Source organism: Orbicella franksi, chromosome 8 (genome assembly GCF_964199315.1).
Source record: "Orbicella franksi chromosome 8, jaOrbFran1.1, whole genome shotgun sequence".
NCBI classification, from domain to species: Eukaryota; Metazoa; Cnidaria; class Anthozoa; order Scleractinia; family Merulinidae; genus Orbicella; species Orbicella franksi.
The window spans coordinates 24,358,031-24,385,935 of NC_138152.1; the positions used below are offsets into that span (position 1 = coordinate 24,358,031).

General features: G+C 39.3%; 2 protein-coding genes and 1 pseudogene across 3 annotated transcripts; all 3 read right to left on the reverse strand.

The window, feature by feature from the left end:
* Positions 1-1,276: 1,276 nt before the first annotated feature.
* Positions 1,277-3,697, reverse strand: LOC145495861 (uncharacterized). The gene has a single exon (XM_081475450.1). It carries the CDS (start codon positions 3,432-3,434, stop codon positions 2,778-2,780), a length of 657 nt encoding a protein of 218 aa, XP_081331576.1. The 5' UTR covers positions 3,435-3,697; the 3' UTR covers positions 1,277-2,777.
* Positions 3,698-4,360: 663 nt separating this feature from the next.
* On the reverse strand, positions 4,361-10,774 carry LOC145495852 (uncharacterized). The gene is made up of 4 exons (XM_081475439.1): positions 8,049-10,774; positions 6,802-7,113; positions 5,966-6,289; positions 4,361-5,762 (listed from the first exon to the last, which is right to left on the reverse strand). Exons 1-4 carry the CDS (start codon positions 8,275-8,277, stop codon positions 5,473-5,475), a joined length of 1,155 nt encoding a protein of 384 aa, XP_081331565.1. The 5' UTR covers positions 8,278-10,774; the 3' UTR covers positions 4,361-5,472.
* Positions 10,775-12,677: 1,903 nt separating this feature from the next.
* Positions 12,678-27,690, reverse strand: LOC145495836 (uncharacterized; annotated as a pseudogene). The gene is made up of 5 exons (XR_014050477.1): positions 27,327-27,690; positions 24,014-24,725; positions 23,203-23,466; positions 22,910-22,992; positions 12,678-13,515 (listed from the first exon to the last, which is right to left on the reverse strand). The product of XR_014050477.1 is annotated as an uncharacterized LOC145495836 (transcript).
* Positions 27,691-27,905: the final 215 nt, after the last annotated feature.

Sequence of the window (27,905 nt, forward strand, 5' to 3'; positions counted from 1 at the left end):
TGAAACTTTAACGTTAGGGTTAAGTGCCACGGATGACAAATAAATTGTTTGGTCTTGCAAGAATATAGGTATTTTTGTTGACAAACCGCCAGCAAGTGTATCCTGAGAATCTTGCAGAGGTCATTGAAAAAAAAAAAAATGACATTTATTACCAAAGGGAATTAATAATTTTATGCGACCTGCCCCGTGGTTAGTTTCCCGGATGGAGTCACATCCGGGACTCGAATAGATTTAGATTTAAGCATTTGAGCACCGCGTTGCAGGCCTTTTTTCCAGAAGCATTGGTGCAGGGCAAGTTCCTTCCCACCCACTTTACCCCTCCCATTTTTGGAGCATTATCGATGGTACATTTTAACAGACGAAGTGTCACGTAAGGCGTGTTTGCCCTCACCTTTACTGGAAAAAGGTACCCATATCCTGTTCTACTGTAATTTGAGATGATCTTACGATAAACGGCCACTTAACTGGGTGGCCAAATTATGGCAAAGATTTTTGTCAGCTTAGTTCTCTTCCCATCAAACCGAGCTCAGCATTAGCAACGCACATTGTGAAATACAATCCATAGTGACGTAGCAGGAGGCATAAATATACTTACAGAGACGCCTGCAGAAATGCGACTCTTTGCTAGGGTGAATTAAGGGTGTTTTCAGGTGGCGGTACTCCACCCCTACCCCTGCGCTTTCTGTCTGCTGATTCAACTGAATGGGAGGTAATTTAACTTACGTAATCTAATGGTGACGAGGTAAGTGGTGAGCGTCAAATTGAGGTCTGGAGTTATTTTGTCAAACATAATATTATGTAATGCACAACGATGCGCCAGCTTTCTAATGACTTGTTCTGTCGGACACGGAACCACGCTAACAAGGAAATAGAACCATGTTTATCAAGAGACATGATCCTGTCTTGTATTTATTTAACACTTGCAATCCCAATAAATTTACAACAAAGAAGAAATTCACTTTAATATAAGCCCAACCAAGAGAAAAAACACTGAAAATATCACTTTGAGCCTGTCTCTGTAACTGATTGACTGACACAGCACAATAAAACTTCTCTGGAATGTCAAACGAGGAATGTATTTTCATACAGCAACTCGTTAGCAATGAAGTATCCACAACTGAATATGACACCCAATTACGGAAAATAGTGTAATACTGAGAAATTTACTTATTTTGTCATTGTCTGGAACAAAAAAAAATATCGGTAGTTTTTAATTTGCGCTGACTGCAATGCGCGCGCGTTCGTGCCTTTTCTGAGTCATAATAAGTGACGGGTCTTATGAAAATTCGAGCAACAACTGAGGCTTACACAACTCATGGTATTTAATGATTCTTTCAGATTACACTTGCGTAGAGCCTCGTGCAATTTTGAGAGAATTTTCAAATATCACTCGCAGCTTGAAATAAATTCGTCATTGTGTTAGCATTCATGCGGCTACTTATACTGAAACTAAGGCTCCCTCCACGCTACGCGCGCCAGAGAAATTTGAAAACGGAGCGTTATTCTACGGTTACGCCTACCGTCTACAATAATCTGTCACGAAAACGGAGCTTTTCGAAAGGACTCTTCAAATCGAAAGAATTTGAAAACGCCGGCTTTGTGTTCTTTCTTGTGTGGACTGAAACGGTTTTAAAATAGAGCTTTTCGAAAACGATCACACCACGATAATCATGTGATTTCAGTGACCCGAGTTTTCCTCAAACACAAATCCAAAAGACCGGTATTTGTTGTGTTTTCAATTTCTCTCGCGTAGTGTGGACAGAAAACATTTGATGCGCTTTCAAAGTCAAAAGGTCGTTTCAAATTTCTCCGACGCGTACGTAGAGTGCACATTTTTAAAGGATTTTATAACTTTTTAACGTTTTCAATTAAATTTTGACTCTTTCCGCGTTTTCTCGTTACTCCGTTTCTCGTTTCTCTATACCCTAAAATATAAATCCTCCCCCCCCCCCAAAAAAAAAACAACATTTCGTACGAAACATGAAGATTCAACATCTCTAACCATTTGCAAAAACGTATTTCGAAACAATTATGCTCTAATTACTAATTGATTTACATTTAAATTAAGAAATCTTCACACTGGTACCTATATTTTAACATAACAAGGCATAAAGCAATGGTTTTTTTAGAGTCCAAATTTAAACACAAAAAATGGATTCAATTCAGTACATTTTACTTAAACTTTACAAGAAAGCTTTAAAGATGTGTACCTATAAGATTTTTGCATCATGATCCCTAACATTTTTTTTTCCTTTGTCATCTTTTATGCCCCTTATACTTGGGTATGTAAGTCCTTTCGGTAAACGATCATCTTGAGGTGAATCAAAACGGTCTCCAGTACTTTCTAAGACGTACATTTTAATGAGTCGTTATAAACACGCTATGTCGTTTGATGGAATCATGGTATCAAAAAAACTACCCAATCATTGGTGAATATGTTGGTGTTCATTTCATTTCTCAAAAGGTTACGATAGCAAAAGGATGATCCATCAAAACGCCCTTAATTTTAGCTTTAAGAACTTATAACTCCGACCCCCATTTTTTTATTGTCGCATTGTGATAAGCATGATAAAATGCAACTTTTTACAGAGTTAAAAAAAAATTGTGGTGAGAGTCCAAGGCCACCTTAAGTTGTCGAAAATTCGTGGTCTTTTTGCAATGTTGGTAATCAACACCTGTCACAACATTTATCTTGTAACAAGAAATTTAGAGTTCAACCATAATCTGAAACACGTTATTTCCTTGGAGATGTAGCCTATGTTTGCGATTAGTCCCACTCAACGGATCCACAGATTTAATGAGTAGGACTGGGATGGAGCGCCATATGTATGAGCTTCATAACCAAAGTCAAATTCACTTTCACCGGAGTCTCTTTTTTCAACAAAAGAAGCAGCGTCTGCTTCTGTTATTCCAATCCCGTGATCAGCACGGGAACAAGATTTTCCTCCTCCACCAATCATCATCACCGATCCATCACCACCACCTGTAACACCTGAGTCACACCAGAAGCCGATGTTGTTGGCGCTTTGGATGTTTCCACTGCACTTAGCCTGTTGAAACCCGTCTGTTGACTTGTACTCTCCGCCATATTGAACCGTGCAGCTTCCCTGGCACTGGTTACTGGCCCAGACCTTGCCATTTCTAAAGTCGCCATAACTTGTGATTTTTGATCGGAATGTTTGTCCAGCCAAACAGTTACGTGTGGTCTGTAACAAAGGAGTGTGGTTGGGGTCATCACTGCGCGTGATCTTAAACCCTCTGCCGCTGACCAACCAAAAGGCTGGTGAGATCATGTCAGAGTTAAAGGATGGATCTGTTGTTGTTCCCATGGCAACTTGTTGGTCATGCCACCAGAATCCGTCGTCACGCATCCAATTTTTGCTGTCTTTGTTTGAGAATCGCGCGATTAGTGTCCAGCCTATTTGTTCACCCATGTCACAATACACCTTTTAAAAGAACATTGGGGGGGAAAAGATTAAATCCAATGAATTTAAAACCTCTCCCTCAAATTTATAGCGGAGCTCTTTCGCGCCGAAGGCGCGGAAATGTAGCCCCACACCTTGAAAAGTTTCGTCACCTATTGTTCTAAAAGAATTGTCACGTGACTGTCCGCACGTAGGTACGTCGGTAGTACGCTAAGCACCATACCTTGAAAAATAAGATAGTGGCACCATAACTATAGGTAAATCTTGAAGTATTGGATATCAATATTATGGTCAATTGAGAGCTATCAAAACAAGGTATCTACTGACCAATATCACGTGGTCATATCGTGGGCTCAGGTTCAGAGCTCAAGGTCGGGTGTTTTCTTAAATTGACCGCTGCTTAGGTACTGGTTTTCGATTGGATCGCAGGCTCAAGCCGGGTTTTAACCCCTGGCGTGTGGTTGACTTTTTTACTGACATATTCCTTGCACAATCGTCTCTTGGAATGTCCGTGATATATTGGGTACGAAATTTCTACAATCTTAGATACTTTGGAAGCTTGACTTTTTGGTTTTTTGAGGGTATGATATGTGAAAGAAATTAATAGCTTGCTTTTAACTGATCTTTTAATGAAGGATGGTTGGTGTTTAAAATGGCAGTTTGTAATACTGATACTCAAGAAATTACCTCAGGATAGACTTGCTTTTTTTCTATTCATAGATTGATTCTGTAATTACATGAGCCATCTTACCTGGAATTTGGAATGCTTGATTTCAAGTTCATAAATTCCAGTTACTCTTTTTGAAATCTTATACCTGATTGCTTCGCATGAATCTGTAATTACGGAACGAAAAAAGTAAGTAATTAAGTAAGTAAGGGAGCAAGCAAACAAGTAAGTACATAACAGCGACAATCTCTAATGTCTTTAAATCTACATTCTGCAATTCAAATACATTGTGCTTCAAATATCTCAATGCGAATGTTCACCAAGCGTATACATAATTCTCACGTCTTTAAAGTGCTACTATGTTCAAACATTTACCCCATGAATTTTTAGGTTAATCACATAGAATTCTACGAAAGATTAAAAAAGCCGTTTACCGTTTACAAATATCTGCAATGGATCCGGAGATATTTAAGCGTGAAAAATGAGTGAAATATGCAAATGAGATAATTGATGACGTCATACACTCAAGCAAATATTAAATCAAGTATGTAAATAACGCTATCTTGGTCAATTTACAGCAGAAATCACTGAAACTATGTAGACTAATAGCTCTAAATGCGACAGACATACGGCTATAACAATTTCTCTTCCCATGGCAACCCACTCTTTTCCAGTCCCCTCTAGCCTGATTTAAATATTTTAGTCATTTTAACCTTGGAAAACATCAAACAAGGCCACAAACTAAACCTAACGTATTTATATGCTTGCTGGATCATGCAGATGAGGTACCATTAGCAAATATCAATATAGAACGCTAGAAGTGATTAGAAAAGCCTTTAATATCGTGGAGGTCTGGAACCATATATGTTGCCATGGTAACAAAAATTGTTAAGCTCATATTTCGGAGCACCTCAATTAGAATCTTACTGCAAAAAAATCCAACATATCTGTTGCAAATTGACTGAGATATCCTTGTTTATCATATGTGATCAAAATTCGGTTGAGTGAATGACGTCATCACTTGGCTAATTTACATATTTTAAAAACCTGAATATCTCTGGAAGGAAAAGAGATATTTGGAAACAGTAAACAGAATTTTTACTCTTGTACAAACTACTTGTTATGTCTTAAAATGGCTCAGATTTGAATGAAGTAATTTTCGTCATGGTAGCACTTTAAATTTGATGTTAGGTGATGTCACCCCGACGGTTTTTTGTTTGCTTGTTTGTTTGTTTTTGTTTCTTGTTTTTTTATCTTTTATTTTCTTGATTATTATTTTTTTACTTAGAGAAATAAGACTTAGAGATACAGCGAGCTCGGAAGGTGCACAAAAAATAAGAAAACCAGAGGCCTGTAAAAAGTCTAAGTTTATGTGTTATACTAGTCATTACCAAACTTTTGTCTCTGAAACCCCAAGGTTGTGATGGATGTAATTGAACCAACTTTGTTGCTGGCGGTACAAACATATGTTCCAGAGTCTGCCATGGAGAAATTTTCAATGATCAAAGTACCATTTCTAACAGAAGTTCGCCCTTTCGGCAAAGCCCCAAACGCACGTGTCCACGTGATTGCTGACGGTGGGTTACTGAAGGCTTCACAAGTAACTGTTGCTACAGTGCCTTCCTCAATTAACAGAAAACGATCTGGTACTGTGACCAGCTGGGGAGCAACTGTTGAGAACAAAGAGAGATACAGTCACAGCTGTGTTAACTGAAAACTTTATAAACTCTAAAAGCAAGAGACGCACAACAGTATTTACTTTATTTGTAGTTAAATTGTCCAGTTTTAACTTTGCTAACATAAATTGATCAAACTAAATTTGAGCATGAACAATAATGATAAAGATAACTAATTAAAAACGGTTCATTTTTACCTTCTACAATAAGCTTAGCAGTCTTCTCATCTTTTCCTAATACGTTCACCGCTGTACACATGTAATATCCTGAGTCAGTGAAAGTTGACTTGGTTATTTCAAGGCCGCCATTTTGATCGGTTGACAAGCGCCCTGCCACAAGAGAACCATTGACTTTACTCCAGGTCACCGTAGGTCTTGGGTTCCCTCTAACCGAGCAGTTAAATGTAGCGGTCTGGTTCTCAGTAACTGTTTGAGTGACAGGTGATACAGTAACCTCTGGAGATGAAATTGACCCGCCGGGATCTCCCTTCAATCCCATGAACCCTCTGGGTCCAGCGTCACCTGTTTATTATAAATTGTGTCGCGAAATCATTAATATATTTAGAAAAAAAAAATCAGTTTAGAAGGTTAATCTGAATCCATGACTTAAGTCAATGCAAAAATATGACTATTTTAATAATTTACATCTAAGCAGGGACAGGAGTAATGGCTATATCATATAACTATAAACTTCCACTAAAACCAGAAGGTAAAGATGACAAAACAAATGAATAGTTCAGTGCAGGTGTGATGTATTATCCGTTTTTTCTAGATGTGTCGTTTGTTTATGAGTACATATTCCGGTATTCAGTCGCAGAGATTGCAAGGGAACGATGGAGTGAACAAGTGAACCGAGGAACGTGAAAGCCAGGGAACAAAAAACGAACGGACGACTGAATTAAAATTATAGAAGAATATATGGATGAATAAACAATTCCTATGATTCTAAAAGTGCCCTGACATATCATCGCCACAAATTCTCTCAATTGAAAGTATATTTTTCGATTTCATGATTGCCTTTTACAGCGATTTACCCTTTTCACCCTTTTCTCCTTTTGGCCCTTGATTTCCCATAATGCCTTGCTGACCGTGTCTTCCGGGTAAACCCATGTTGCCTTGCACTCCCTTTTTACCCTTAGCGCCTCGTCTCCCTCGAGAACCTTTGTTTCCGTTCTTGCCGGGAGGGCCTGGGACACACACTTTCTTCAATGGCTGACACAATGATGCTGGTTTGAATTTATTGAACTGTTTGGTGATTTCACTACGGACATCTTCTAAGCTGAGAGTTTCGTTACTGACTGAGATCAAGCTGCGGCGAAATTTGGTGTCTGTTGTCTTTTTGAAATCTAAAAGAAACAGGAAATGAAAATGAAAATAGCTTTACCCTAGGCTACGTGCAGACCTCTGCTTTTTCTTTCAAGAAAAAAGTCGACCTCCGGAAGCTGGCGGGTTTGCCGTTTCAGACATTAGGTATAAAGCCCGTGAAGGTATGCCAAATATTTCACTTCTTATACCAAGGCAAAAATAAATGGAACTCTACATATCGTGGGAAGGGAGACAGGGAGGTCAGAACCTCCCGCTTCCCGTACATTTAACTCCCGACTCCCGCCCTTGTCCATCTTGCTCCCGTCCCCTGTAAATTAGGAGACTCAAACCACATCCTAATCATTTGGCCGCGCAATCCGTAAGCGTTTCCTTTTCCTTTTTTCCTTTGTTCTCAGCCTTGCTCCCGCTTCCCGCCCTTTTCTCTCACGCCTCCCGCTCCCTAATTCTCCCGGGCTCCCCCCTGCCCCCCCCCCCCCGCCCCCAGTTCCGTATATCGCGACTTGCTCAGAGGTCTTTAAAGTCGCTCTTTAATAAAGAACAAAAAGAGAAGTCAAGGGAGAGAACTAACCAGAACTTCGCTCTTTTGGTATTAGTGTAACAAGATGATTAGTTTTGTCATCTTTGAAGCTAAGTTCAGTACGCAGACTTCCCGTAATTTAATCAGTCACGTATATTAAAGTGGAATCTCACTTCTGTTGAAAACACATCACAAGTGTCAACGAAGAAGAAATTGAGTTACGAGTATTCTAACTGTATGAGCCAGATATTTTTTTGTATCCTCCTAGTAATTTGTGCCAAAAAGTTCAGACAAGAATAATTTCTTTCAGAAGACGCGACAGGTGTTTCTTACAATCAATTTTCACGACCCTTATTCAATGAAGATTCATCTAAATGACTCAGTACTGTAACCTATAAATGAATAAATCTGACGATCAAAAAGAGGTCGTCTACTTACTCTCTGGTGTGTCCATTTCGTGTCTGTGATCTGTTGTCTGCAGTGATCTGATTTCGACGCGACTTTCCACTTTGGAAATTCGCAGTTCGTTCAACTCTGTTTTCCTGTTTATCGATTCCATTCTTAAAAACAGCGCAACAATCAACAACAACGAAATGAAGGACAGAAACGAAGAACCTTTGTAGAGAACGTCGCCACATTTGGTGGAAGTTTTCTTGTTTGGTTCCATGATCGGTTCTAATTAACAAACAGTTGTCTGAACAAGCTCGACTGTCGTGTAAACTGAACGTTTGATTTCCTTTTAGCGGCAGTTTTGTGTTCCTGTATACGAGACATGCCAAATCATAACTGTAAAGCGAAGCCGTTATCAATTGATCTGACATCGTTCAGGAAGAACCTAACCTTGAAGTCCCAAGGATGATAAATATCATGTTTTTTCCTGGAAAGGTTATCGTTATTTTTATTCTCAGAGGAGCTCTGTTGGTTTCCTGAAAATCTTGCTGGGGTCAACATGAAAGCGAATGATCGAGACTTCTTCGTTAATAACACTGCTGAGTGACGCTAGCCCGTCTCCGTAAGTTAATTCAGTTATAGCTGGTAAAATATTTTATGCATTAAAAATTAATAGTACAAGTAATTTCGAAGCTGTTTCTTTTTTTCTTTTAAGGATCACAACTTTGTAAGATTAAATACTTGACTGTAAATTTTCATTTGTTTTTTTGTGTTTCACGTGCCATATTCTTACCTTCCTGTTTTCGACAAAAGTGTGTTTCCCCCTCATAAACGCACTCGTTATTGACAACAAAGACGAATTTATACACAGCCGAATAATTTTTATTTTTTCTTTAAAGCGAGGCACTTAAGGTGATGGCCGAACTTTTAGCTTTGTGGTATTGTATTTTGATTAACAGTCTGATTTCATCTCAATAGAATTGATAATTTTTAAAATAATGATTGAAGGGCAGGAAGTGGGAAATTTGTGGAACACGACTTGGTTTACCAGCCTAAGACATTTCGATGTATCCTGGAAAACGTACGAGCAATAAAATGGAGAAGTGCTATGCGTAGTTTGCAAATCAAATGTGTGTTGAATGTTGACTTGAAACTCTGATATTTATTTGTTATAAACTTACAAAAAACCTTTAACCCGGGATTTAAGAGAAGGGAGAAATTAAATTAGTCGATTAGGTGAAGATCACTAAATATCCTAAATGTACTCGTTTTCTTGCGTGCAAATAAACTAACCAAGTTGATTTTAACTTGAACAAAATAGTTCAGTTTGTTCACAAAAGAACGTTTGATTCTCCACGACAAACTGCTACAGTTACACGACGGTGTAAATGGGCTGAAAATGTCTTTGCAATCAACCTCGCAGGATACGTGCCCGGTTTTTAACTCTCGATTAATCAACCTGCACATATCTTCAGTAGTGCCAAAACATTCGACGTAGGGAACGTTTTTGAAGACAGAAGAACAAAACAAAAAACAAAAAAAACAAAAAACAAAATTTGTAATCGTTTACTTAGTTTAAGTGGTGTCTAAGTCCTGTCACCTCCGCCGAAAGTTTTTATTATTTTTTTTGTTACTTATTTATTTATTTATTTATTTATTTACTCATTTACTTATTTTCTGACTGCCGTTGATGTAATTTATAGCTCTGAGGTTCTTCATAAATTTATGAGTTTTGTATTCATGTATTGCCATGTTGGGCTGCTAACCTTTAGTTAAAGTGTTACAGTCAATTCAAACGCTACTAAGCCGTTCCCGCCAAAAGACCCAACGATAAAGCCTGGATCCCACCAGTGTCGTTCCCAGTGCTACTCATTGTAAGAAGGTCGAGTAAGAGCTCTGAGAACGGGAGTGGGCTCACATCAGTTCCATGTTAGTAAACACGAACTATAAGGTAGATTTAAGCCTGCGTTTGAAGAGAGAATAACGCTAAATATACACAGGGAAAACGGGCCGGGTGGGGAGTTCAATATGAAAAGATCAGAGATGCTCGTCGTCTCGCTTAGGGGTATAAATCAAGGATTCTGCTCGCACTTAGGATGTTGAAACGTCACTATTATTAGCTGTTTAAAGATATTTTAGGGTGCATTGGAAGAAATAGTAATAAAAAAACGCTCTTATTTCCGTTTTCAGGCTCGATTTCCGCTGGTCTCTCGAGTCCGGTCTACTAGCGCGGGTTCCTTTTCCGAACAGCAGCTGGTAATCAAGCCTATTCCTTTTTAAGTGGTATCTTTTATGAGTCAACTAAAGCTGGAGCCACACCAGGATTGCTCTCCTTTAGGGTTTAATTCAAATTTTCCGACGACCAGCCCTGAACTTTTCATAATGGAGTCCGATCGTATGATCAGGTGTAGTCAGCGCACATTTGTAACTAACATGAGAAAGTGGGCATCTCTAACTACGTGAACTAAGGTGTTCCAAGAAAATATCTTACCGTATTTACTCAATTAAACGCCGTGGCGTTTTTTAAATTTTTCGTGATTCGAGTGCGGCGTTTATTCGAGGGCGGCGTTGGTACAAAGCTAGGCGGTGTTATTTAAGATCCAATTGATTCCTTGCAAACAATAGTATGGTAAGAGTATTGAAAGAGCATTGAAGTGTACTCACTTCCAACTGAAAACCATTGTTATCAATGAAAGCAAGTAAAGCTAACTACCGTATATTGTTCTCATGTTTTTATTATATTCCTTTGAGTTTCGAAAGTACTGATATTAAAACATTGCTATAATCAAGAAGAATAATTTTCTTCAGGCTTGCTCAAACTTAATTATTACCGCATTTGCTTTTTGAATTCTTAATATTTCTCTCCAAAATGTGGCGTTTATTCAGGGGCGGCGTTTATTCGAGGGGGCGTGTAATGGAGTAAATACGGTAACTGTCCGTGCGAAAGAGTTCAGGTTAATTAATGAACTGGAAGTAACCACTTTTTACCCTCGTGCACAGGTTATCACTGTTCTGATCTAGCTCGTCCGAAGTCCTGGCTGCTCGCGGGGACCCCAAGCAGAAAAAGACGCCTAGGTCACACATTGTTCTTAAGATAAGTGAACCAAGCCCCCACGTCCGATTAATGACCAAGGTTCGCGGGGTCGATCGACAAAGCTAACTAGCTTAAAAAACCGTAGGAGTCAAAAACTGTTCTGTCGTATCCTGCAAGCACATTCACTTGTTTACTGCTTCGAAGAGAGTCGATGGAGCGAGTCGCCTTGCAAAGGGACTTCTTTTTTTTGACAGGCTATATATAGTTTTCTCGTTGCTGCCACGTGGCGGACAAAGGACATAAGCTCGCTTGCGACAAAGTAGCCTTTCCCACCCCCCTCTGCAGGTTTCATTTTTGGTCTCCCATCCCCTCACCGCAAGTGCAACTACTTAACAATTAGACCCGTGGCCCTTAAGGGCGAAGGGTCTAATTGTTTTAGTGTCACCCAACTAGTCGGACAGAAAAGGCAATAATAAAGTTAGCAAATGCAAGTTGAAGAAGTATTTATTTGAGAATAAAACGAAAGAAAGCGTCACGCTGGATTGCGCCAATTTCGCTACTCGAGGACTATTACTAATAGTCCTCTAGTAGCGTAGCCAATCAAAATGCAAGATTTGCATTAGTCCACTAGTTGGGTGATACTAATATACTAATAGCCCACGCCGTGGTCATTTGATTGTGGCTCGACCGACGCGGCAGAGATTTCAGAGCTGCCCTTCTCGTTATCATAACCCAAATAACTTCAGCTCAAATAACTTCAACAACTGTTTAATAATAGCAGTGTTTTACTCTACAATCCTCTGTTCGCTTTAATTTCCCGACTAAATTTGTTTTCTTCTAACGTCTAAGTTATACAAGCGTTGCTGAAATATAATTTTCTCGCCTTTGTGGCCATCTCTATAAATGAGCTGATGTTGATAGCTTTAATTATATCACACATAAAGATACAGGTCTTATATGAAAATTATCAAAATATTTGTCACTACTAAATCAACAATAGAACTGAACAATCATTAAATCACTATCATTTAAACCCAAAATCACGGAAATCGCGTCACGTATGCATTACCCTTAAATAATACCATAAAACCAGAAACCCCAAGCACCTAATGGATTTCGTTTGTTTATTTATCTACTTATTTTTTTTTTTTCGGCCTTCAACATAGATTTTTTGTTGTTGGTGTTCTCCCTTAAACCAAACTGTAAACTGCAAATTCTTCCTTCATCTCTCCTGTCCTACAATTAGACATAACTAGACTGTGATTTAACTCGAAAACCTAACAGCTCATTCACCCTACAGTCTCATTTAAACAAGACTATAACGGTTACCTCATCTAAAACAAACTATATTAACTAACTAATAATGTTACAATATTTATATTTACACTGAGAAAATAAAGCTGTTCAAAAACGTAACTTAATTGAGTCTTTTTTTAAAGTTATTTTATTAATATTATTATTAATTGAGTTGTTGCATTTCTTCTATCCCAAGAAATTAAAAATTACTTCTCAGCCAAGCTTAGTTATTAAACTTTATTGCCGTATCTCTGTTATTGATAATATTTGAATGTATAGAGCAGAAATCTGGCCAGAAATTGATTTCAGATTAAAAACGTTTTTCATTCCTAATGTCTGATGACGTTCTTATGAAAAAGAAATGTAAACGAAAATGAGTCAAACTGAATTAATTTTGTCAAATCCTTTGCAGAGTTGTTGATGGGCACTTGTATGAACATTTATCTCATAAGGACAAATTTAGAGTTCAACAATAATCTGAAACGTAACTTTCTTGAACATGTAGCTTGTGATTAGTCCTACTCAACGAATCCACAGATTTAACGAGTAGGACTGGGTTGGAGCATTTTCAGTTTCAGCATCATAACCAAAGTCATATTCAGTTTGCGTTCCAGCTGTGTCTTCAACAAAAGAAGCATCACTATCTTCTGTTATTCCAATCCCGTGATCAGCACGTTCACAAGAAGTTCCTCCTCCACCAATCATCATCACTGATCCATCACCACTCCCCCAGTCACACCAGAAGCCGATCTTGTTGGCGCTTTGGATGTTTCCACTGCACTCGGCCTGTTGAAACCCGTCTGTTGACATGTACTGACCGCCATATTGAACCGTGCAGCTTCCCAGGCACTGGTCACTGGCCCAAACGTTTCCACCTCTAAAGTCGTCGTAACTTGTGATTTTTGATCGGAATGTTTGTCCAGCCAAACAGTTACCTGTGGTCTTTAACAAAGGAGTATGAGTGGGGTCATCACTGCGCGTGATCTTGAACTCGCTGCCGCTGACCAACCAGAACGCTGGTGATATCATGTCGACGTTAATGGATGGATTAGTTGTTGTTCCCATGACAACTTGCTGATCGTACCACCAGTAACCACTGTCTTTCATCCAGTTCTTGTTGTCATTATTTGAGAATCGGGCAATGAGATTCCATCCTTTGCCATTTGATGCCATGTCACAATAAACCTATTATGAGAAACGATTTTTGTCTGAAGCAACGATTTAAGTGAAATGTTAACATAACGTTTATTAATTTAGCCTAGTTTACAGGTTAAAACTACTTTCACGATAGCCTCTGAACATGCTACCTAGCTTGTCGTAGGGCGAAAAAGGCAAAATCGGCGTGCAAAGCGAAAAGAGCGCGATCTTCCAGTCTCTCTTCCCAGACGCGTGTTCTTCGTTTTCTTCAGAAAGCTAAAATTCGTGTTATTTTCAGACTATTTTCAGACTATTTTTAGTATAATAGCCCCAAGTTCAAAAGACAGATCTCAGCTGGAGCAGTGGAACCGTTGTCTGGATTGTCAGCAGTTATTGAGAATGAAGAAGAATGAAGTATGAGGAAATAGGAGAAAACAAGGACCAAGACACAGACCGCCGCAATCACGAGAGCACTTCAACTTGGGAATGGTTTATTTTTTTTGCTTTCAATTTATCTACCTGAGTGTCATATTATTGGCTGAAACAAACATCATCAACATTTCGTTGCCTTTGGAGGTAAACAAGCTAGTCCATCATTCCTGTTCTCTCCCCCTTACAAATCCTCAGAGAATATTTTCCTTAAATTCTTTAAATTACTTGGGATATTTTTAGATTGCGTGAATCTTCGGTTCTGAGAGATTATGAGAGATTACGACCTGTGACGGTTTTGGAAGCCATTTTGACGAGAAGGCAACACACGTTAGAAATTACAGTGTTTGTAAGAGAATCCGATGCAAATAATTTTCTTAAAAATTAAACTGTAAACAATATATTAATATCAAAGCTACAGTATTAGACAAGTAGAATTGCGGTGGCCTCGTGGTTTGTGCGCTCGTTCCCGGATCGAGCGATCTGGGTTCGAGCTGGTCGGGGACACTGCGTTGTGTTCTTGCCTTGGGCAAGACACTTTACTCTCACAGTGCCTCTCTCCACCCAGGAGTATAAATGGGTACCAGCGAATTTTTGGGGAAACCTAACAAATTGCGGGAGAGTGACCTGCGATGGACTAACATCCCGTCCAGGGGGAGTAGAAATACTCCCAGCCGCTTCATGCTACAGAAACCGGGATAAGCTCCGGCAGCTATGAGTCAGTCGGCTCCAAGGCTTCACTTTTACCATATTAGACAAAGGATAGCATTATAGCAATGTGAGGTATGTAGCTCTGCTAGAAAGTATCCAGTCACGTTTTTAATTGTTCATGCGTTTAACTACGATAATTTTCGCGAACTTTCCAGGAAAAAAAGTAGAGAAATGCACGACAAAATAAAAATGCGCTGGATGCTTTCTAGCTAAGCTAAATCCTTGAAATCTGGTAAATACAATCAAAAAATGAGTTTATAATGATTTTACCTTCGAATCTCGCGATACTCTAAAATCGTTTACTTTGTTTCTCACTGTCAAAACTATCGCAAAACTAAATCCGGAGCACAGCGATAAATTTGAAATAAAAATTCAAAATTAGGCGTCGTAGTTCACCTTCTCCAGACAACGCAAAATTTGGTCACTTCACGTTGTTGTTTTGCAGAGGACAGCAAAGAAATGTACCAAGAATTATAACGCACTTGCACAGCCATAGTACTGCTCATTAATTCTTTTGTTCAGTGACGTTCCCGTTGCCGTTGCCGTCGTGGTTTCGTAAACTCCATAATGTAATTTCTGACGCGCATTGACGGTTTAAACAAAGAAAATCATGACCGTGACGAGAGAGTGCTATAGCTTAAATGTAGGAAAACATGGTAATCATTGTAGTCAAGTTCAAGTAAATTTTTTTTTTTTCTTGGTGTTAGCATTACTTTGGAACTCAAAAATATATTAACAGTTAATTAACGGATAAATGGTATTAAATCGCGTACATTTTACGATTTAATTTCTCCGTTTTCCCTTTAGTTTTCTTTTCGTTATTGATTAAATAAAATATAAGACACAGAATATAAAGACCTAGCCTGCGAACATAGAAGTATTTCAGTCTCTCTCTTGTCTCCGTCGAAAATAAGAGACAGCTGGAAATACGTCTGTGTTCGCAGACTAACAGAAACTTTTTCCCTTGACTTTTTCAAAAACCCTAAGGTTGGTCAAAGATATGTTTAGCTGTGCGTCCGTTTTGTTCTCGGTGTTCAGATATGTGGCGAAATCAATGTCTCTTGTGTTTGACATATTACTTCAGGCACTTTCGGGGCAGCGTGTAGCTAAGAAATGTAATGGAATTTTAAAATAACTCACGGACGTCAACCACCCCGAAGGTTGGTCAATCAGTCAATCAATTTAAGAATGGTTGACTATTGGGATCGACAAACGCCGGTCAACGACCCGGCCGGGCAAATCGCTTCTATGTTGCCTAAAGATACCCTTAGGTGACCTATTTCTAAAAATCATATTTAAAGGTTCCAGCGAATTTTTGTTTTGTAGAAATATTTCGAAAATTTGAAAGCGCGGTCAAAGTGCAGTTTTTCGTGAAATAAAATGACCGAAATAAGATGCGAGGGCGAAGCGCTGCTAAGTCTGCAAATAAATTCAATTGACTTCAAACTTCACACAAATATGGGACAACCATTCTAATTCATTCTTCCTTTTAAACTTATCTCAGATATGTTGATAGAGTGATTTTCCGAACCATTTTAAAAACACTTCTGAAGCGTGTTAAAAATTGCGGTAAAATATAGGCAAAAAAAAATGCATCTGGTACCTCAGTTTTCAATTATTTTACTTTTCAGCTTTAAAATGTAACTATTAACATATGCCATACCAAATTTCATGCTCGAACTCGCAGTATTTCCTTTTGAGAAAAACGAAAATCTATGTGAATGTGTTGAGCGCAAATAACACAATATTTGTACACGAGACAAATCAATTGTACAAAGAAACAAATCAATTTCAATGGCGAAAGTAAATTGCTATCATTAATTAAAATCCCGGCAATTCACTGTTAGCATAGGAACATATATAATGCCCACTATATTTAAAACTTGTTTTAGACGTTTTAGAAACATTGCGCTTTAACGCTGTTTAGTTTCCTGTCCGTCGTCATGTCTTGTTCGTCGTCTGGTGGTATTCCCTTATGTATAAACAACACTGTGAATGGTTGTCATTACAAACGCAAGAGATTTCCTGGAACGTTAATGTTTTCGATGGTCAACTTGGAATGCTGTTTAGTATTAAGGACGTTAAAGGACTTTAAATTAATCGAGTTAAAATATCTTGAAGCAAATCAGAATCGCGCCCTTATTCTAATTTGGTAAACAGTCGATCAAAGTTCAAGTTCAAGAAGGCTAATCCGGCAATGTATTATTAAAAGTGTAATGGCAAATTCCAAATTAATTTCGTCTATATAAATTGGAAACAAGCTAGAAGTGAAACCCTCCGACCCTAAGCAAATAGACAAAATATTAATACGAATAATTTAATCCAAAAATGTTACAGGAAACATACTTAAAAGCCGTTGATTCCCCTCAATACCACTCCACATTGCCAATTTCGGCCAACCTTTCTGCTATAAGAATCAGGGGCCGCATGAATCAGTTTAGAGGCGGACCATTAGAAGAGTGATGGGGACGGTGGGACTTTTTCAGCTTGCAGGAATTTTTTCTTCACGACCACTACCTCTGTAGGATTTTTTCTCGGGGGCAAGTCCCCTGCAAGAATTTTCTTTTCTTGTTTTTTGGAGGGCGGGGGGGGGGGGGGGTGGGGGAATCCACCGTAGGAAAAAAGATGGCGGCTGTACATTTTACCACAATGCCTTGCGAACCTAACACAGCCTAAAAGCCAATAAGAAAGCCAAATGTTTATAATATTTGTCCCTGTACAAAGGACATTGAGTGTCCTGAGTTTGAAGATTTTATAACGTTTCTGTGCGTTTTTATAAACGATTTTAAAGTTGTCGTGCGCTAAGAACTGTGGGTAAATGTACCAATCGCCATCTTTTTTCCTACCGAGGATTAGAGGGGCAAATATTCTACTGCTGCAATCTTAATCTTGACACTGCACCACAATCTGAATGCCTGCAACAGGCTGCAAACTTTTTTTTTTAACTTCCACACAGTCGTTTTGCTTTCCTACCAAAATTATACTCGGGGGAAACATAAACAAGTATAAAACACATCCAAGTGCTATTGCCTAAAATAGGGCTGCATTAGCTTTTTAATTTGATGTTTATGGAAATATAAATTTTATTGGTTCCCTTACCCTTGTAATAAAATCATTCCTGGCACGCATTGAATCAAGGTTTAAGCTATGGTTCTGTGAGTGATCGTCCGGTAACAAATATGGGGGTGAAGGGCTTATTCAACTAAGGGGGTCTGGGGGCATGCCCATGCCCCCCAGAAAATTCTGCAAAATTGAAGCGTTTTTGGTGCGTTTTCCACGATTTTCCATATGTTCAATGTATCGATTGGACTTGAGTCATAATGTGTCGTTTACTTTGCCAAAAACGTAAAATAGATTGAAACAACCCCTGCTAAACGCAACAGTTGTGTTAACACCTCCATGACTGTCTTTGGTTAGAACGTGTGTCCAAAGTTGATATAGGCGGCCATCTTAGGGGAAGTGTTACAGTTCGCTACGAGTGTACACATCTGCGTCCACAATCGTCATTTATACATGTCAGTTGTAAAATTACTCCGATATTTCGAGGCTTTTAAAACGCGGTAAGTGCTTGCTTAAATGCAAACGAATCAAGCAGTGCGGCTGTTTATAGGTTTTTTTTTTAATCAATTATAAGCCATGGCTATCCATAAGAGCTTTTCTGTAAGGGTTTTTGCAATTGGCTACCAGTGTCCATGATGAGGTTGCTATGCAGTATAAATTGCCTGCCAAGGTGTAAGTCTATTAAGTTGCAAGTTGCCAAGTATAAATTGGCTACCAAGTATAAAGTATACAGTATAAAGTGGCTGCCAAGTTGCCATTCAGGCGGGTACAGTTCGTAGGCCCGAAATTGCAATTAATTCCACAGGAATTTTTCTCACTTGTACGACTTTTTTTTTTTTTTTTTCCAGTTACCCTCCCTTGCATGACTTTTTTTAGTCCTCCCAACCCCATTACTTTTCTAATGGTCCGTCCCTTACCGTGCCGCGTAAAAAAGTGCCAGTAAAAAGTGCCACGCAACCCTACGACTAGCCCAATCGTGCTTTCACTGCTCTTGCGCAAATGTTTAACATTTTGCAATTGACATAAGCCGATTAAATGTTTAAAGTAGTGATAGTAGATTGAAATGATTTTTCTATCCAGGAGCTATTATTTCTTGTTCTTGAATGGCATTTGGTTGTAGATACAGTCGGGGGACGGGCGGGGAGTACCCCGGAAATTTCGGGTATCTTTGTGCCGTGGGGGATTGCAAGGAATGTGAGTGGTCTCTCTAACACTGAACATGATTCCGAAGTATCACAGGGATAAGCTAAATAACTTTTAGTTTAGCTCCGCTGAGTTAATTACCTGTTGGCGCGCGTATTGCATTGACCGTGGAAAAACAGTTAAACCGGAAAAGCTGTTGCATATTGTAATTTAGTGTTGCCCAACACGCAATCGGCCGGGCTGAAATGCTCATCATATTTGATAAATCTTAAGTTTTTTTTCGACTTATACTACTAGATGGGCGTGGCTGTGAGCCACGAGTCAAGTCAGTCAACTTGCAGTGAGAGTGAACCACTGGTGAAAGGATTGCAGATTGTCCATACGCTTTACCCTAATAGGTATCTGTGTTATTCTAATGAACTGATGCTGTTGCATTGATACTATTTAGCTTAATGAACGTACAAATGGTCAAGGTTTCCTTTGCAATTTAGTCAGACATGGCTCTTTCTTTATTTCTGCTGAAAGCTTCGTTCTCTGAAGGAGACTTCAGGTCATTTTCTAAAAAAGTACGAACCATGCGACCCCGACATCAGTGCCATTATCAACGGGTGTGACAGAGGAAGCGTCTGCTGATGTTTCCATGGATGGTGGCCATGCAGCAGGGGTGTATTATTGTCCTCAAAGCGGCTGCATTCGTGTCTTTCATGGGCTGTCTACTTTAGAGAGGCACTTGTCTCTGGAGAAATGCACTCAGTCGCAGGAGAGACCTTTCCTTATGGACTTCGCCAAAATGGGATACAAACTCCGCTTGCAGTAAGCGTTGGCGCGTTACCCAAAGCCACAGTAGGTCACCAAGAAGCCCTTGTTGTTTTAAGAGAGGGCTGGGCTCTCAGGGCAGTCAATTACAAGCAGCAATCGTATCTTATGGCAAAAAACTCAGCATAGGCCAAACGACAGGCCGAAATCTTGACGCCTAAATGGTTGCGCGGGATATGCGCAGAGCCCGTGATCCTGATGATATGCCTCTTTGTCAGGCATCTGAATTATTTGTAGCCGCCTAACAGGTTGCTAGTTTTTCTCTCGCCAAATTGCCGCAGTGCGCCAAAGTGATCCTGATGAGATGCATGTTCAGGCATTTGAAGAGGAAAGCAATTTTAGTCAGGCAAAGGAAGTTGTAGAAATAATCCAGCTTTTGCATCCTTTGGTGAATGACCTGTACGACCTCTGTGCCTTGGCAATGGAAGGTACCCTAAAGAGACTAACAAGTCTGAAAGTGCTTGTGGGAAGAAGAAGCTCTGGGACAAGATATACCTCTCCCACCCATGTGCAAAAAGGCTCCATACGACTGCATACAACTCCATACAACTGCACTTGCCGAAAGTATCTTTAAGAACTGTCAGTGTTTGGCTTCTTGCGTATTTAGCAAGCATCTCTTCAAGGGGGGAGGGACCGTTATATTTCTGTACAGAGGGAGAGGGAGAGGAGGAGGAAGATCCCGTGGAAGAAAAACGTAAGCCCGAATCGTCACCTTTTCCAAATTCGCTGCAGCGATTAATTTGCCTTTATCAACTTAAAAATAGATGATCTAGTTCGTACTTTGTTTCCGAGACTGCCTGCAGATGCAGCGCAACAGTGCCCTTAGAGACTAATCACTCTGTAACATCTAAAAGCATAGATCTCGAGAACAGCGAATTTTCTGAAAAATAGTTTTCCACAAAGAAGCAGCCGACTTATTTATAATTCTTTTATACTGGCTTCCTTATTTCAAAAAATAAGAGAAACTAAGCATCTAGAAAAATTCGACTTTCAATGGATCACACTGGTGATCACAGGCAGGGGGATCTTTCCAAAGGCCTAAGCTATAAATAGACGGGATTTAGATCAATTTTAGATTGTATTTTAATCGAGCCAATAGGGATATTCGATCATGCTGACGTCATTGTTTACATTTTTGCTCATTTGAATACGGCTTAGCGTACAGAAGGAACATGTTGGATATGAATTGACTTCAGGCAGCTAAAGAGCTAGGAAAACTTATAAAATGGTAAAATTTGTACCTCTTTGGACATATTGTCTCTCAAAAACTGTAAAATTTGTGGGTGGCAAAAGCGCTAATAAGCTCATACATTCTTTGTAAAAGTTTGAGTTTTTAAACCCGTGTTGCACAAGAAGTATTCAACACATCAGGCTCATATTCATTGGCAGAGTTAATCATACTATGACCTTTAAATTCAGAACTGATTTATTTGTAGCTGCATCAGAAACTGAATTGCTTAACCTAATGAGGCAGATATTGTAAACAAGGATTCCCCTATTAATTAAACTTGTTAACCGAATATATCAGTTCGCGAATATATCATGTGTCATTTGAGCTGAATATGTTGCATAGACTTGAGAGTTGATCATGAAACGTGGCATGTCTAATATTGACAATTTAAGGCTGTAAAGTAAAATAATCGAAGAGTGAAGTGAAGAACCAGATGCATTTTTATGCTGTTTCACATGACCCATATTTTGCCACTATTTTTAACACGCTTCAGAAGTGTTTTTAAAATAGTTCGGAAAACTGCAATATCAACATATCTTCGTCCTTGCAACAATATTTCGGTCATTTTATTCGCGAAAAACCGCACTTTGACCGCGCTTTCAAACTTTTGCGAATGTGGAACCCCCAAATATGATTTTTAACTTGGAAAATATTTATTATTTTCCAAGTTGTAGTGGTGGAACAATTTCACTTCATCACTCCTTCACTCCTTTACTTCCCGTTAGACATTGGAAAACCGGGGGGGGGGGGAAGGAACTCCCATATGAAAAGGCAAGGGATGCTCGTCGTAAAATTTGAATTTAACTCCTAAGGAAGACTAATGTGGACGTTGCTTGAGCTTCATTAGACTCCTAAAAGATACCAATTAAAACGGAATAGGTTCGATCACTAGCCACTGTTCAAGAAAGGATCCGGCGCGCACTTGTAGACTCGACTCGCGTACCCGAGAGATCAGCAGAAATCAAGCTTGAAAACGGAAATTAAATGAGAGCGTGTCTTTTATCATTATTTCCTCGAGTGCACCCTAAAGGATACTCTGACAGCTAAAAATGGTGACGTTTTGTCATCAAAACCCTAAGTGAGACCAGAATCCTTGATTTGTACCCGAGACAACGAGACAATTCTCTCTTCACTGAAAAAGTAAAAAACAATGAATAAGAAAAGGGAAAATAACCACTAGTCACCACTAGGATTCAAACTTCCAATATCTCGCGTGGCGAGCCAGCGCCTATCACACTACGTTACTTGTACATAAACTCCCTTATGGCGAGAGTATTAGTCTTATATGTACGTACCGCAGGCTCAAGTGTTCTTCCTCAGTCTATACCATTTGACCAAAAAAAATGATCCTGCCGTTTTCGACTGCAGTACAAGGAAGACATGTACAGATACATGTAATGTAAAACGTGTACGCAGGCCGGAGTAACAAACAGTTTCTTAACGTTGAATTTTTTCATTTTGCAAATAATTTTATCGCAAGACACCCCTAAATAGGAAAAGGCTTTATAGGCTTGTTCGAAAGCTAGACTGCCCTCACATCACAAGAAGTTCCTTGATGTGCAATGCCTCATAACGCTCTTTCATAACTTATTTTCCAAGTTCAGTGGCTCACAACCACTTTGATTAGAAATAGGTCAACTAAGGGTATCTTTGCGCAAAATATGAGCGATTTGCCAAATAGGTCTGCGACCGGCGTTTGTCGATCCCTACAGTCAGCCATTTTTAATCAATCAATCAGTCAATCAAGCAGACAAACAAACAATCAATCAGTCATTCAATCTGTTAATCATTCAGTCAGTCAGTGAAGCAACCATACAATCAATCTTTCATTTAGCCAGTCAGCCAATCAGTCAATCCAATCAATCAATCAATCATGCGTACTGTCAGTCAGTCAGACAATCATTCAGTCAATTGATCAATTAATAAGTCAATCGAACCCAATAGACAATAGATCATTGTCTCTTGTTGAATCTTACAAGAATCACCGCGATCAGAATATCTATAGTTTTTGCAGGATGTTTAATGTGTGCACTTCCGTGTTTTTAAACTTACCCAGAAGGCGAAAGAATTGATTGTCAGCTTGTATTTGCCATTGCTACCACCCTTTATATTTCTCTTGATTGCCTCGCAGGAAGCTTGAAAAAATAAATAAAGGAATAATTAATGACATACACGGGATGTAAAATAAATAAACAGAGAGACACTAGTTTATCCGTTTTTACTGTCATTTGTCACCCTCTCTAAATAAAACTGATTGATTGATTGATTGATTGATTGATAATTGTATGAATGTATGTGTGAATAAATTATCCGTCCCTTTCCATATAAACAGATATTAACCTAACCTGGATGTAGAAATATTTCTGCGGTTAATAGTGCAAAGCCAAGACTGTTTGTAGCCCGGCAAATATACTTTCCCGTGTTTTCGTCTTTAACGTTTTTCAATGTAAGGCATCCGGTTTGGTACCAAGTAACATCAATAGATCGTTGACCGCGTGACCACTCTACAGCTGGTCGCGGGGACCCAGTAGCTGCACAACATAATTCCAAGTCTGACCCTTGGCTGACAGAAACTTGCGAAGGAGCCTTCCTGGTAAACACTGGTAGTTCTAGAAAGAAAGAAAGAAAGAAAGAAAGAAAGAAAGAAAGAAAGAAAGACAAAAGGTCGTGAACCACAAATTTGCAAGGTATATTTATCTCTTTACACATAACTTATGCAATTTCCCAAACGCACCGGACATGGAAAGTACATACAATAGCTCACTGTCAGATGTTTGTTTTCACTAAATGAAATCATGATTGTGGTAATCATGATAAAATGAAATTCGTGGGTCTTGGAAAGTTTTGATCCGATCTCGAAATCTCGTAATCCTTGTTGATAAGTACTCAAGTCTAGTTTTTACGTGTGTCATTCCTCTCTCTGTTTGAAAATGTTTCAGTCTCAATCTCGGATTTCAAACGCGGTTTACAGCCTCTCAGCGAGTCCTGTATCTTTGTACGCTTTGTCCGAGTAACCCAGTTAGATCTCAGTCTGACAAATTGTCAGCTATGATTTTTTAAAGCCCCATCTAGACCTTTTGTGTATCTACAGTGCTATTTGTTGCCCTCGTGCAATCAAAACTATCTTTAGGTGTGGACTTCAAATAGGAATATTACCTTTCACTCCCAAAGTGCCGATAGCTCTTAGAGTTCCGTAGCCTGTGACAATTGTGCACAAGTACGATCCAGCATGGGACTTTTGTACACTGCTGATATGTAAAACGCCACATTTGACAGAAGAATCGCTAGTCAAGACACCTCCAAGCTTACTCCACGTTATCTGTCTAGATGTCTGACCGTCAACCCAGCAGTAAAATATTGCCGGTGTGTTGATAAAGACTTCCTGGGACACTGGATATATATTGATCTTTGGGTCAACAACGCATTCTCCTTTTGGTCCCTGAAGGCCCGTATAGCCCCTGTTCCCCTTGTTCCCTTTCAAGCCAATCGAGCCCTTTTCTCCTGGACGGCCAACTGGCCCAACATCTCCTTTTACCCCACGGGTTCCAACAGGTCCCTGCTTGCCCATGTCGCCCTTAAATCCCTGCGCTCCTTGAAGTCCTTGATTTCCACGTGGGCCTGGAGCTCCTGTAGGACCCAGAGGTCCCTGGGGGCCGGGAATCCCAGGGGCTCCCTTTTCTCCCTTATATTCGGGATACCCGTGGGAACCGGGATCCCCTTTGGGTCCCGGGGGTCCTTCTTGGCAAAACTTGTCTTTGCTGGTGCAAGCTTGATTTAATTTTTCCTTTATTTCCTGGCGGACTTGCTGCAAAGATATTGCTTGAGTATTTTGTTTCTGAGACATTTCTTTTGTTTCTTTGACGATGTCCTGAACGAAATTGCACGTTATTCTGAGCATCTACACAGTGACAGATAGACAGTGAAAAAATTAATTGGACTCCGGATCACGTGGTCTATTTTTGACCTTTGGACTGAGTTATTAAATGAAGTAAAACCAGGAATGAATCATAGCTTTTAAACTATCTTTCGCAAAGCTGAGCATCGACGAACCCAAAGCACGTCTGTGTAGGACACTAAGTAAATAAATGATTTAAGTGGATAAAATATATATGCTACGATTGAGAACAACATCGTAACGCATTGTACATAACTAAATGGCATGCGCAGTTAACCGGTCAATAGACATTGTTCGCCGTACTGAAAACAAAGATTTCTGCTAATTATTCTCCAGCGCTAGTCTTTCTGGGCAGCTACGGATGAAAGACAAGAACAAACGAATTCTTCAACATATAAGCGTTTTAAAGCTTTAAACTCATTCAAATATGTAAAACTAAAATGAAACTAAGCTTACTTCTGATCATGTAATAAAACAGTAATGAAGGAGTAAGTTGTTGCAATAAGTAAAGTATTTTTAAGGCTTTGAAAATTCTGATCATGTAATGTTACGGCGAGGCAAAAAGTAAAGTGATTCTACTTAAAAATTGAGTGAGATAGTTTTCTCATTAGGGCAGCAATCTTGTTGACTTACAAGCATTTTAAATTTTTTCGGGCTTAAAACTAAACACGAATTCTTTCCTTGTTGTACTCCTGGCTAGTCAAGTCAACATTAGAGTGTAACATTGCTTGCACCATTTTCTGCGGTACCTAAGCTTACATATTACTGAGCATCAACACTCTTAAAACGGTTTTCAAGCTTTGTTTTTATTGATTACTCTTTCCTGTATCCAACTCGATTCGACGAGAAGCTACAAATACACAGAAACCGCCAGTAAACCGCCTTTGTTTATCGAGCCATGCCACATTTCTATCGTATGCGAGCATTACTTTGTATACCTGTTAATACAGAGTATTTTATGTACACGCTGCCATTTTGTCGTCAACTGATTACAAGAAATTAAATGAAGAATTCCAAGTTTGTTTTAATTGCTCTGATTAGAACTTCCTATCTGCTGAAAGCCATCATCACTTGCTTCTACTTCACACAGGACATATCTAGACGGCAGTTAATTTGGCAACAGGGCGAAAAATCAAGTAATTCGTGAGAAAAAAACTGAGAGAGTGTACCTGTCATGTTTTAGATGGAAACAACCCCTCTTTCTCCCCTTCACTAACCTCCAGAACAGGAATATAGTTGAAAGACTACAATTCTATTCTTATCTCTTACAGCCGAGATTGTTCATTGAGTTCTTTTCTTCAAATTTAATGGATAAGCTATATCATTTTTTCGGTAAAAAGACAGCGGCGAGAGGCCTATTTTGAAGCTCTACCATCGTGGATGGTATACTTTGGGTGAGGTATGTTGATATACAAGTTTGTCTATTAGAGAGATGGCACGGGTCGACATAGCTCAAATTAAAGTGTTTTTTTCTTTTTTCTTTTTCCTTTTCTTTTTCGAAATTTCGCTAAAAGAAAGACTTCTCAAACTAACAGAGAATATAAGTTTACATTGGCCTCCGCCAACAAAACAACGCGGCTGGTTATTCTTGAAACTTTCTAAACACGTACAAGTCTAGCTTAGTGAATTCCCACCAGTCACTACCATTGCACAATTGCCCTGATCTTAAAACTCGTTTCTCATACCTAAACAAAAATGCATGTTTTGAAATATTACATACATCCTGACTTTATATAAATAACATTGGATTATTTTAAGAAAGCACTGCATTAAATAACGAAGACAGAAGTGGAGACCGTGGTCTCTTTCGACTAATCAGCGGTACAGAATGTTTGATTTCAGTATCACCTGATCACTTAGGTTATAAACACGTTTCCTGTAACTCGATCAGTCACGTATATATATAACTTAACGTATAACTTGCGCTACTTCTTTCATTGCTGACAAGAAACGTTTCTCTACATGGCAACAACAGGCTTAGCTTCTACGCAAAAATTCGCCGACTTTAGCAGTTAACTAAACTGCATTACAGCCCGAAAATAATGCACGTGCAAGAACTGGCGCTAGAAGTTCTCATGCCGCAATAACACGCAAGCGAGCACAAGAAGTGAAAATGTGGTGTTCCACAGTTTACCCGCGAGAACTTGGAAACGCAAGAAGTTGAATATTTCAGCGCAAGAAGCCGCAAGAAGTTACGAGTCGTATTACAAGCCGCAAAAAAAAAAAAACCACAAAATATTGTCGAGTCCAGGCGCTTGAATTTTTCTATATCTGATCTCACAGTGCATTGACGGCGGTACTGTAAAGGAATGTCGTGATGATTTTAACGTTTCGTTTTCACCAAAACTCGTCCATAATTATTAAAACATACGCCTACACTTAGTGTTTGCAACCGTGAACCATGGCTATATATGAAAACGGTCAACATGGTAACTAGTGTCGTCGCCGGCTTTTTCGCCGACAAAATGTAGCAGCACCGGCTGTGAAATGCACATGCATGCGAGCAGTTGCTAAACAGTTCCCTATTAGAATCTTGTATTATATAGCGGTGAAAAAGTGTGATCTTGTACTTACTTTCTGGTGTTTCCATATCGTCGTTTTTATGGTCTGTTGACTGCAGTGATCCGATATCGATGCCGCTTTCCAGTTTCGAAATTCGCAGTTCGTTCATCTCTGTTTTCCTGTTTATCGATTCCATTCTCAAAAACAGCGCAACAATCAACAAAAACGAAATAAAGGACAGAAACGAAGAACCTCTGTGGAGAACGTCGCCACATTTGGAGGAAGTTTTCTTGTTTGCTTCCATGATCGGTTCTAATTAACAACCAGTTGTCTGAACAAGCTCGACTGTCGTGTAAACTGAAAGTTCGATTTTCTTTTAGCAGCAGTTTTGTGTTCCTGTATACGGGATATGCCAGGACAGAACTGTAAAGCGAAACCGTTGCCAATTGATCTGTCATCATTCAAGGAGAACTTTAACCTCGAAGTGCCAAGGATGGTAAATATCGTGTTTTTCCCTGAAAATCTTGCTGGGGTCAACATCAAAGATAATGAGACTTCTCTGAGTGACGGTAACCCCGGTCTCCATCTGTTAATTCAGTTATAGCTGGTAAAATAATTTATACATTCAACATTGAGTACAAGTAATATCGA